A 12862-nucleotide genomic window follows, 5' to 3' on the forward strand; every position below is an offset into this window, starting at 1 on the left:
CAGTTTGACCTTGTAGACCCACTTAACACCAATTACTGGTTTGTCAAATGGCCTGTCAACTAATTTCCATGTATTGTTCTTCTTAATCATCTCGAATTCAGCCTCCATTGCACTTCTCCATGATTCATCCAAATCTGCTTCTTCAAAGCTGTCAGGTTCTACAATGCACATGTTGCATTGTGTCATGATGTCATTAATACTCCTCCACTTGTGAGGTGTGTGATCAAACCTTTGAGTCTCATCAAGCATTTATTCCCCTTGAGGTGCAATTTCTTCTTCCATCAGCATTTGAGTATCCAAAAACTGAGATTGTTCATCTAATACCTTCTGTTCAGTTTCTGCAGTACCTTGATTTCCATCTAGCATAGGCATTCTCACATCTGCATTGCTAGGATTCTCCCATTTCCATGAGGCTTCTTCATCAAAATAGACATCCCTAGACAAGATAATCTTTCTAGTCTTAGGATCATACAGTCTATAGCCTTTTTCACACAATCCATAGCCCACAAAAATGCATTTGTGACTGTTTTCTTCCAACTTGTGTCTCAAAACAGAAGGAATAAGCACATGACATAGGCATCCAAACACTTTCAAGTATGCAATACCTGGCTTTCTTCCTGTGAAGGCCTCAAATGGTGTCATTTTCTTAAGAGACTTAGAAGGACACCTGTTGAGAAGATAGACTGCTGTATGAACAGCTTCTGCCCAAAACTCATATGGAAGTCTCTTTTCATGTAGCATAGACCTTGAACTAGGATGCAGACCCCTTGCAAAGCCCATCACTTGCAAGCTTTTCACCATTTGCAACCGAAACCTCAAACTTTCCAAAACTAGTGGGATTAATGCCAGCCTTTCGAGCAATTTTACTACTCAAAAAATTATGTGTACTTCCAGAACCAACCAAGAATGTCATCTGATATTTGCCCACGTTGTCATGCACCCTTATTGTCTGGGAAGTCCGAGCACCATATATTGCATGAATAGATACTTCAGGCAATTCTTCTCCAACCAAGTCAACTTTAGCACTACATTCGCCCTCCGCTTCATTTTCTACATTAGGCCAACAACCTTCAATGAGAAATAATTGTTTGCACCTGTGTCCAGGACTAAACTTCTCATCACAATTGAAGCAAAGTCCTTTGTCTCTTTGTTCCTTTAATTCGGCTGGAGACAGCCGCTTAATTGGCATGAAATTTTGTCAACGGTCTAACTTCATAACAATATTGGTAAAAGGCTACTTCACATCCGAAAGTGAGAATCGCCTATTTGTTTGGTTGCAGGACTCATATAGGCGAGCCGAACCGATAGCAGCAGAGAGTGTTTGTGGCTTACACTTCTCCTTCAACCCACTCACAAAACAGACAACTTGTTGATCTGGAGTGAGTCGTCTTGCTCTAATCAATAATTTCTCAAACTGGGTTTGATAATCTCGTACCGAACCTGTTTGTTGTAACTTCGTCATATCACCAAAGAAGTCTTGAAATTGGGTGGGAATGTACCTGTCATGCAGTGCTTGCTTAAAAGTTGCCCATGTGGTGATCGGGGTTTCCTCCTTCATCAATTGGAACTGCAATTGTGCATCCTCTTCAAGATTAAATGAAGTTAACGGAACTCTCTCCTTTTCTAAAGTCAAAGAATTATTCAGCACAACATACCCAACTTGTGGGATCTTCCAATCCGTTGAAGTGAGGAAAGTCTAGCTTCACCATTTTAGGAAGGTAAAAGTTGCCAGAATTTGGAGTGGTGGATCCACTTCCAAATGTTCGGCCTCCACCACCATTGAAAGCACTACTAAATCCATCACTAGTTCGAGAAATTTGATCCAAGCTAGCAATCAAGGCTGAGAACATCTCTTGCATCTCCTTGAATGTTCTTTCTTGTCCAGTGGCTTGGGAGCCCACTTCAGTTTCCAAGCATTCTACATGTTGCTCCTCCATGCCCAACTCTGATACCATAAAGGAAGTTGAGGTTTCACCCCAAAACTAATTGGAAATTGGGGGAGTAGCCCAACTCCTTATAAGCCCTTGCTAGATTTCTCAACTTTCCAATGTGAGACTCTTTACCTTCACATTCTCACATGCCCCCGCACGTGTAGTGAATTTTCAAGCCTAGCACGTGGACAAAACATATTGGGTGACGTGGAGCACGTGTGGCCGTTGGGCTTTCACACGTGGGCTAACACACTCTAAAACCAAGCTGTTATGTGCTTGGGAGAAGGCTCGTGTGATTGGGCGATTAGGTACAGGGAGTTGGTATGTAGTTTTCTTCTTATGGCCACCTATAGCTACAGCAATATTTAGAAGGATCAGTTGGGATAACAATTAGACAATAAGGGTTGCTTCGAGGGAATCCAAAAACTCCAAGTTAGGCAAGCTAACAGTAAGGAATAATATCTAATATTTCATTGATGAAAAGCCATTGAAATTTACACAAACAAGGACTCTAACTGAAAGCATAGAAAGAGGGAAGCTTTTCCCATGACGCCTCCACTATCGAAGTGGATAACATGACTCCTACAACTACTCAACAACTAAAGTCTAGAGACATGCAAACTCCTACAATTATGCAACAACTAATAACCATGTAACCACTTCCACTAACTCATGAGAGAGCACGTGACAACAATCATCTTTAAATCTTGTTTCCATTTTTGTTTTGTACAGGGAATCGAATTGAATCAATCTATCATCAATCCTCGTGGGATTGACCTCACACATACATATGTTATACCACCGAACAACTCGTGCACTTGTGAGTATCACAAGTTGAGGAGGAAACCAAATCAATTTTGGTGTAGCTGAATCGACAACAACAGAGACCCCCAGCGAAGTTTAAAAGTACATAATGAAAATAACTAATAAGTATAGCTATGGCAAATTCTAGCTTATTCAAAAAAAATAATGGAACATAATAAGTATACCTAGAATCCAGTGTTACTCCCTAGTCCCACACACTTCACAAACTAGTGCACGAACATCTCATTCGAATAACAGCCTTTTCCAAATTTAACGATAAGTCACAAGTTAAACAAAGTCAGTAGTACGATCCTAACGTACTACAGCTAGGTCTGATTACATCTTGCTAGAAGAAAGGACTCACCCTGAATTTTCCCATGGAGTATGAGACATATTTTGGATTGATTATCAGTTTATTGCGTGTTAGGTTTCAACGTTTGCTATTAGACTAGTTATGGTTGTGGAAAAGAGGCACGAGGCCCATTATAAATGTTGTTGTGAGTAACTTATATCTTGTGCATGATGATTGGTTAGGAGGTTATAAAATGTGTTTTCTTTATATGTGAAATTTTTGGTTTAGAGACATTTTTATGGGAGACTCTACCTGTTTTCCGACAAGAATCAAAACCTCTTGGTTGTTTCAAGTTATGGCAAGAAGGGTATTTTAGTAATTAAGGCCTGAGACTTGCAGTAGCAACAACTAGATGGGTCATGTTCCATGCCAGATGTGTTCGCCAGTCGGACGTGGTTATTTTCCTACTAATCCTGCAGTTAACGATCGTCGGATGACAACGAAATGTTGTCGGGAATCCAAGGTGGCATTGTATGCCATTTTTGCCAGAGAGAGAAGAAGCTTACTTGAAATTTTAAATTTTGATTCAGCAAAATTACAGTTGTGCCTTACACTTCTGTAAACCATAACTCCTTTGTTAAAACTCCGATTTATTTGTAATATGTGTCTACGAACTCGTGAGAACGAGCTCTACGCAATGGAGCAAAGAAAACTTTGAAAACCAATCCCTAAGAAAAATTGAACCCTAAACAACTTAAAAACACTAAGAGCAATACCGTCAGTTTATTTTAAATAAATAAAATTAAAAATTTGGGAAGGGATGTTACACTAGAGGTATTGAACGAGTTATTTGGAGTCCATCCATTTATAAAAATTATCAAGTCTGGCCTAAGCCCACGGCTTTAGCCCAAATGAGACAGGTCGAGCTAGTATCGAGCCCCTAAAAGGGTCGATATGGGCCCAAGCCAAGTTTGACTTATGTAGGGGTATTTTCAATGTGATAATGGCACCGAAACAATAAACCCGTTTCTCGGCCGACTGCCTGCAGTATAGCCAAAATCTAAACCATCGTTGCATTGCACAAGGACGATTACCAAGAGTACCATTTACCATGGGTGGTGGCGGTATCGCTCAAAACAATGAACCCGTTTACCGGCCAACTGCCTGCAGTATAGCCAAAATCTAAACCATCGTTGCATCGCACAAGGGCCGTTACCAAGGGTACCGGTTACCATGGGTGGTGGCGGTATCGATTGGTTACCAAACTTGCAAAATAAATTTTTGAGATAGAGAAATATCCCTAATTCATCACAAACCCAGAAAAAGAAGGGAGTAAGAAATTAAAAAATAAAACCAGATTTAGTTCATCACCTAAGAACCAAAGATCAAATAGTGAAAAGGGAGGAGATAGAGATAAGGAAAAAAGATAAGTGAAGACTCGTATTTTTTTGTTTCCTTGGGCAGTGAAAGAAAACCTTGGGAACACCTTGGGCATTAACACCCTATTGAAATATTTAAAAAGCCATATATATCGTTTCGGTTGCGGTTGCCGATGGATTTGGTATCCTACAACTTTATCTGCACCCGTAACATTTTGGCTTGGTCATCCAACTACAATCAGTCGTTGACCAAAAAAGTTAGAGGTTTCCAGTATTTGAGGTCCAACCGCACATCCCTAGACTTATGTAATGCATTTATTTAAATTGTTTTACAACTTCATTTCAATCCTTTTTACAGTTATGTATATACTAACAAGCTTTATTATTTGTTGGAAAGAAAGCCCAATAACTTTATTTGAAGTACATCTAAATAGAAAATGACTAGATTGTTGTTTGGGTTTTAAAATTTGAAACTTGAAAAATAAAATCATTATTTTATTTATAAAGAAAATATTAAAATTTTAATATATATTATTATAGAAAAGAAATAGACTTGAATTTAAGACATAAAAATAATAATATTATGTATTATTTTTCTCTATAATAAATATAATTTAATAAGGCACGCCCACGATGGCCTCGTGCCTGCCCAGCCCATTGCTCCGAATTACCTCGTCCTGACCCACCCAAATACGGGTCGTGCCGTGTCACAGTATCGGGCCTTACTTAATTGGGTCATGTTCGTGTCATGCTTAGGCTGACCCGGTCCATTTGACACCTCTACGTCTTGCTAACCCTATATCAAAGTGCGGGTCCTAGTTGAAACCCTAAGTCAAAGTAGGAAAGTTAGTGTGAAAACCCTAGGTCAAAACCATAGGTCGTTACGTCAAAAACCCTAATCAAGTCGCATGAGGGGTTAACCTAATCATATCCTTCGTGCTCCAAGTAAACTTGGAAAGGAGTTTGGAGGCTTTAGACAAGGTTAGAAATAAGTTTGGCGGTGGTTCAAAGGTTTTGAGTTTGGTTCGGAACTTAAAAATATTTTTTGGAAGTTGAAACTAATTTTTGAACAATTAAAACTATTTTTTGGAAATTAAAAACTAAATTTTAGAAGTCCAGCTCACTACTTTAACCAAACTCGTTTGAGAGTGATTCTGGATATGCTAGAATCACTTACGGGAAGAAGCACTTCTCACATTCTTCTCTATAAAATCACTTTTAGTTATTTTAATTGACTCTGGGGAGAAGCACCTCTCATGTGCTTCTCCATAAAATCATTTGAAGCGATTATTTAGAGAAGTAACTGTCCATAAAAGTGATTATTTGCCTATCCAAAATCACTCTCAAATGACATGTTAAGGTATGGAGAAGAATGATGATATACATCTTGGATTAAAGTGGTGAGCAAAAAATATTTCCATTTTTAGATCTACCATTGGGCTTGCTCTTAGGAGGGTGTATTCAATTAAGATTTTAAAAGAGTTTAATGGAGCTATAAAGTTTATAGAGTTCAATATATTTCAATTAATTTCTATAAACTTCACATAGAGTTTAATTGAATTTCTAGACTGATTTCAATGGTGTTTGTTAGAGTCCTAAAATGTTTTTTTTTTTTTTTTTTTTTTTTTTTGGTGTTGTTTATCATTTTTCCATCAACAATATCTTTATGGTTTCATAATTAAGTTCTCTATTCTTCGTCCCATTTCCTCTTCTTCTTTTTCTTACTTGATTTCTTCATTCCATAGTACTCCGTCTAATTCTTCCATATAATATAAATTGCACATATAATATTGTAAACAACTAATATAAAGAAGTAAAATGCCCAAAAAAAAAAAGGGTGCATGATGTGAAAAAAACAAATAAAAAATATCAGCAACCAAAATAAAAAGTTAAAAAAAAGAAGGAAAAGTAGAAAGAAAAATAATAATAATTGGGATGCTACTGTACATCGATATATGATGCACAGCAACAGCAACTACTCCAAGATAAGAGATTGGAGCTTTTATTTGTAACAGCAACAACTATTGGGAAAAAGAGAAACACACATTCAAAGACTATCGATAATGAAGATATATGATATATGATGTACAACAACAAACACTGTCGGGAAGACTTGAGAGATCATATATATACGAAAGCGTAGTAGAAAATAGATTTTTTACCTTCACTTGACAAGCACACAAGTTCAAAGACTGGAAAGCGTAAAGCACTTTCAAAGTTTCTAGGGTTGACATAAGATTTGTCAGGCCTTTTGTATTTATACTTACCACTTTAAATTCTAACAAAATCGAACAACTCATTAATTCCTTCAAAATAAATGACTTTTTGAATACATCTGAACTTTGTTTAACTTCTAAAAAGTCATAATTGAATACACTCTAGATTTCAATGTATTTTTTTAAAATAAATTAAAATCTGAACTAAATACGCTCAAACTTTCACAAACTGTTTTAAAATCTTAATTGAATACACCTAAAATTTAAAACTCTTTTAAAAACTTAAATGAATGCACACCTTAGTTCACAATATTCTAATGGTTGCGCAGCACTCTTCTACAGTCTATTTATGCGGAGGTTAATGGTCGCTAGCATTACTAAGTGAGCCTTAAAGAAATTTTCCATCAACCTTCTCAATTTCTCCCTAGTCCCTGTGAAATTACGGTTCGATGATTAAGCTTCTTGGTTCCAATCCATGGCATGGCAATGCCATTTCTGGGGTTCTTCGGACACTATTTTACTCAACTGAGGCCCTGGCCTCCTGTTCACCCCCATTTGAAACTCTGTACCATAGAATTTCGCGGGCTGGAAACCCTAGGGTTTCCATTGTCCCAGTGCTCGATCAGTGGATCGAAGAAGGGAGAGACGTCAACAAATCAGAGCTCCAAAGTTTCGTCAAGATGCTCCGCAAATATCGCCGCTACAGCCACGCTCTTCAGGTAAAAGAAGAAACAATAATTTTTTTTTTACTTTATACAATTTTCTTGTATGATTTGTTTTATAGAAAATATAGTCAATGTGAAATGGAGTCAATTGTAGCATAATAAAGTTCATCACAAAATCCGATGATATTAGACTTGAAAGAAAAAAATTCACACGGAAGAGATTATGGTGGAAAATCCTTAGCCCCAATTTATGAAAATTTAGAAGTATAAGCTAACTTTTACATATACAGTGCAGGTTGATGACATGAAAATTAATTTCTATAAGAACTGCATATGCTAGGAGGGCTATGCAGCTAAAGCTGCTAATCATTTTGGGAATTTTTTTAAATCATTTTAAGCAATAGATTATATTATTTCCATGGAGAAGTGAATTGAATGAATGCAGTTTACATATTTAAAATACGAGCTTCATGAAAACAACACTTTGTTTCTGCATCAAATAAAATGACTGCGGCGGTTTAGCTAGAGATTGAATTTTCATATCTATGCTTGTTCTGGTACATATGGTTGGGGAAAATGGATGAATATTTATTGGGTGGGTTACTCATTTAACGACCTTATAAGCTCTACATAGATGCATAACTTATTTCGTGGGAATAAGATCAAGTCTGTTACTCTTCTCCGTTAGAACCTAGAAACTTTAAATGGTTTACACTGCTAGATTTTTGTTCTGTTCTCTGCTCTAGGGTGATTGTCATTAATATGTTCTTCAATTGCTCATGGATTGTGTCCCATAGATGCTTTCTTATAGTGTTAATTACTTATCTAATAATATGCTTAAATACACTCTGTTTTTCTTTCTGTGATTTTCAACTACCATCACTCTTTTCTAAGACTGCTTTAGCTACAAGAACCCACATGTTTCAGCCTGTAAAGTTCCTCAAACCACCACTGAGAACGTAATAATGTATAATACAGATTCATAATAGAGTTAGTTTAGTTGGATGCTAGTCAATACTTGTGTGTTGATGACCATGGTAAAAGATTTAGGTTATGTGCTTTGGAATTCTTAAGAAATGTTTCGTAAAGTGGTCATTAACTCAAGCCATTGCTGGTTGATAGTTTGTGCTCTGCATGTTATTTATTAAGACTTATCGTGACCGAAAACCCATAAAAGTGAAAATTGGAAGACCCTGAACGGTGTTATTTTTCAGATTTCAGAATGGATGAGTGATGCAAGGAACCGTGATCCATCTCCTGGAGACATTGCGATTCGGCTAGATTTGATCTCGAAAGTTTGTGGCCTAGAACAAGCTGAGATGTATTTTAATAGCCTCCCAGACCCATTGAGAAATTTCAAAGTGTATGGTGCTCTTTTATTCTGCTCTGTAGAGCATAAATCTTTGGAAAAGGCTGAGAATCTTTTCGAGAAGATGAAGGAGTTAGGTTATGTGAAAGGACCATTGCCTTATAATGTCATGTTAACCCTCTATTCGCAGTTGGGTCAACATGAAAAACTAGATATTCTGGTCAAAGAGATGGAAGAAAAAGTTATTGATTATGACAGCTCCACATTGAAGATTCAGTTGAACTTGTATGCAAACACTTCTGACATAGACAGAATGGAGAAGCTTTTAATGAAGATAGAAGCCGATCCTTTGGTCACAGTAGACTGGAATGGTTATGTTGTTGCAGCGAAAGGGTTCTTGAAAGCTGGCTTATTGGAGAAGGCATCATCAATGCTTAGGCGATCCGAGCAACTTGTTAGCAATCAAACAAGGAGACTTGCTTATGAAAACTTCCTCAGTTTATACGCTGCTATTGGGAATAAAGAGGAGGTTTATCGTATTTGGAATATGTACAAATTTATGGCCAGATTTAAAAATTCCGGCTATCTTTGTATGTTAAGTTCATTAGTGAAGCTGGATGACATTGATGGTGCTGAGATGATCGTGGAGGAATGGGAATCTGAGGCGAAATTCTTTGACATTCGAATTCCCAACTTTCTGATCACTACTTACTGCAAGAAAGGTCTTTTGGTGAAGGCCGAATCATATATAAATAAGCTTGAAGAGAGCGGAAAGCCACTGGATGCAAGCACATGGACTCGTTTGGCGGCCGGTTATCATATGCATGGTCAGATGGCGAAGGCAGTGGAAACAATGAAAAGGGCAATATTGGCAAGTCAACCAGGATGGGAGTTGAATCATTTAATTTTGGCTGCATGTCTTGAGTACTTGAAAGAGAAGGGAAATTTGGAAGTTGCACACGAGCTTCTGAGTTTAATTAGAGAAAGGGATCATTTTTCAGAAGAATTGTGTGATAAATTAGAAAAGTATATTATTTAGTGGTTAACCTTAGAAGAGAGATGGGAAGTATCACAGGAAATTTTGAGATTATTGACAGGAAGTAATGATCTTTCAACAGATTTGTACAACAAATTAGAAGATTATACATATGGTGAATCTCAGGTTTTGGCCTTGATAAAGTGAAAAAGGATATTCATCGAGGGATTGATGAAGTCGAAGATGGGTAAAATTAAAGATGGAGACACATGGGATGGTGGAGCTTAAAAATGTGGCAGCAGCTAAATATGTATTTCAATCTGTAGAAGTTATGTTGTTCTATGACCAACACCAAAAAACGAGAGGTGAACATCCCTCCCACACCAGTCCTTTGAATGCTGCAGATGACTTGATAGCTGCTAGTTGACCCTCAGCAAATATATTTTTCACCAAAAAGCTGAAGGAATGTTGCTCTCTTTCGGGTTATCGTTCTATTTGAGGCGGATGGAATGAATGTGTACCTGAGTTCCTTCAAATAAATTTTTTGAAAGAGAGTTAGCCATCAAGAACAACGAGAAAGAGGAAATGAAGGGGTTTCCTTTTCTTTGTGTTCCACAGTGCATTAATTCATAGTTTTGATCTTTTGGTCGTGTCCTATGCCCTATGGTTACCCAAAACGTTCAGAGGGGAAAAAAAGAAGGAATTAACGATCTGAATTATCTATTTTTAAAAGTTTAGATGAAATAAAAAGAAGAATGTATACACCATATCGTTGAAATATTATATGGAGTAGTCCCACAAGGGTGTATATGTATAACCATTAAGACATCTCGTTGTAATTTAGTAATTAAATGGTTTCAAATTTAAGTGATTTCTTACACAGATAAATTTTGAAGAAATACCTAAAAGATAAACGATTTTAATTATTGAAATACAACGCTGAGTGCACGGAAGGGGCTCCACAAGAGTGTTATTGTTTGAAATCCACTATTATAAAGCAACATTATAGGAGCTGGCCCCATTGCCCATTCTCAAGCCTATTATGAGGTTTTCAAAATGAAGCAATGCATTGTTGATATGATTTTGTCGATCACAATACTTATCTTTAACCAAATCCCTCCTCGTGATCGAATAAAAAATATATAAAGTTAGAATCTTTTTCAAGCAAAAGGCAAAAGTTACACAAAGTCGTAACACAGCATATGCAAATTGATCCGATCGACATGACGAGCATACCAGCAGCCTGAGGGCCCCCATGCAAGACGAAAGGCACAAACCCTAATATTTATATTCAGCCATCCAAAACAAAAGGTTATAGGGTTTGCCTGATTGCATGGAGAGATTAAGGTCTTCAAAAAGAGACGCAAGTCAAAGAAGGTTAATCATCATCATTCAATCAAAGCACACCCACTGCCACTGATGAGAGCAGTCATTTTCTTTGAACTTAAGCAAACGAACCTAATTAACCTAAACTCCAATCAAACACCAAACCAAACCCCACTACACTCAAATTTGTGTCACACTCGTGTTTTGCAACGAGCAAAGACAAAAAATAATGGGCCCGTGGGTGTGACTTCAAAAAGAAAGGAGCCGAAAAACGAAAAAAAAAATATTGAAGTAATGAACGGAGGATTTAATCATGACCAGAAAACAAAATCAACTGCAATTATATCAACACTCACCGACAAAGAGATGACTGGTTGGACTTTTGTTGAAGTGGTTGTTGCACCAAATGTTCTTAAATCAAATTTTATCCCATGCCAAAATTGCGTTTTTTTAAAGGGAGATTCACTATTATAGGGGCCCAAATTATTATTTAAAAAACCCTACATAAAATGGACTTTAGAAACACACTCAAAACTCATTTACAATATAACAAGGAGGTTTTGAGATTCCTATAAATTACAAAACCTTAAAACAAGCGTAACCCCAAAACCTTAACAAAACAAAACTCAAAACACTCAATAAGGTATCAAAGTAATTTCATAATCAAAATTAAATTCAATAGGGTCAACTGTCATTTTTTGGATTTGTTTATAGAAATTATATGGTGTATGATTTATCTATATCACTAGTGCTAAAAATGAATATATAACTAAATATCACTTTTTCTTAATGCCATAATGCTGACGTTGAGCAAGCCTCACAAACTAAATGGTTAAGATAAAAAGGGTTTATCTCCTTTGATGAATTACAAATCTATGGTTAATTGCATATTTGAATTTTTACTAATAAACATTAAACAAAACGTACAAAATCCTTAGATTTGTAACACTTTTATCGTTTAACTTTTAAGTGAAGCAGTTTTCTAGTAAAAAGAGCAATCCCAAACGGAAACCTAGAGCAATGCACTAACAGTGGCCCTGCATGCATGCGATTATTTCTGTTTGTTTTAGAAGTATGGAGGATAATATATGGGTGACATGTCTTTCTCTGAAAGAAAAACGTATTTGGATCCATACTAGCTAGCGGACAGTATTTGGGGTCAAGCAGAGGAAGGGATAGGATCAGGGACGTTTGTGATGTGAAGAGCAGAATCTTTAGTGCAGAGAGTATTGCTTGGCAGCAACTTGAGTGCCGATCCCTTCCCACCACCATAAGCAAAGTGATGGTGACCCTTTTGTCCACCATCCATGGGTAGATTTGTCATTACGCATTGGCCAAAGTCGTCGATGGCTTTAAAACTAGTTGACCACTTTTCTTGGAAGGTTCTCTAATATCATCATTCACCTGAAATCAAAATTATTAGGTGTATCCGATACATAAGCCACTTACTTGAGATTTGGGTTCACGATTTGAGATTTAGGGTTTAGATGGTAATAAAGACTCTCTTTACAATACGTCTGTTTTTTAGCGTTAGCAACTTAGAATGACCCTTTAGAGCTTATAGTTTATGCGTTCTAAGTCTTAGATTTTGGGTGAACCTATGTCAATAAATAGGAGATGAAAGCTGAAGAAAATTGAGCAGAAAGTCTCTTAATAACAATACATTTCTTATAATTTGAATGAATTCTATACACTAAATTATCATAATTTGAATGTCTTATAATTTGGTGGTGGTGGCGGCGGCATGGAGTTTCTCTTTAGCTGTTGAGGCTAGGTTTCCTATGTTTTATTATATGTATTTTATGTTTAATGTAGGCTTTATTCTAAATGTGGGCGTAATGCCTCTTTGTGAGCTATATGCCTTTATGTGGGTTAAATGTCTTATTGTTGGCTTTTGACGTTTTAGTTTTTGGCTCAGAAACATGATCTTCATGCTATACTGTATTGGTTTTAGCCAGATTTGT

At 36.8% G+C, this 12862-nt stretch overlaps 1 protein-coding gene across 1 annotated transcript; it reads left to right on the forward strand.

The window, feature by feature from the left end:
- Positions 1-6953: 6953 nt before the first annotated feature.
- Positions 6954-10185, forward strand: LOC103328531 (pentatricopeptide repeat-containing protein At2g20710, mitochondrial-like). Its single transcript, XM_008230926.3, has 2 exons — positions 6954-7341; positions 8502-10185. Exons 1-2 carry the CDS (start codon positions 7072-7074, stop codon positions 9633-9635), a joined length of 1404 nt encoding a protein of 467 aa, XP_008229148.2. The 5' UTR covers positions 6954-7071; the 3' UTR covers positions 9636-10185.
- Positions 10186-12862: the final 2677 nt, after the last annotated feature.

Source organism: Prunus mume, linkage group LG4, assembly GCF_029339155.1.
Source record: "Prunus mume cultivar Tortuosa linkage group LG4, ASM2933915v1, whole genome shotgun sequence".
Classification (NCBI taxonomy): domain Eukaryota; kingdom Viridiplantae; phylum Streptophyta; class Magnoliopsida; order Rosales; family Rosaceae; genus Prunus; species Prunus mume.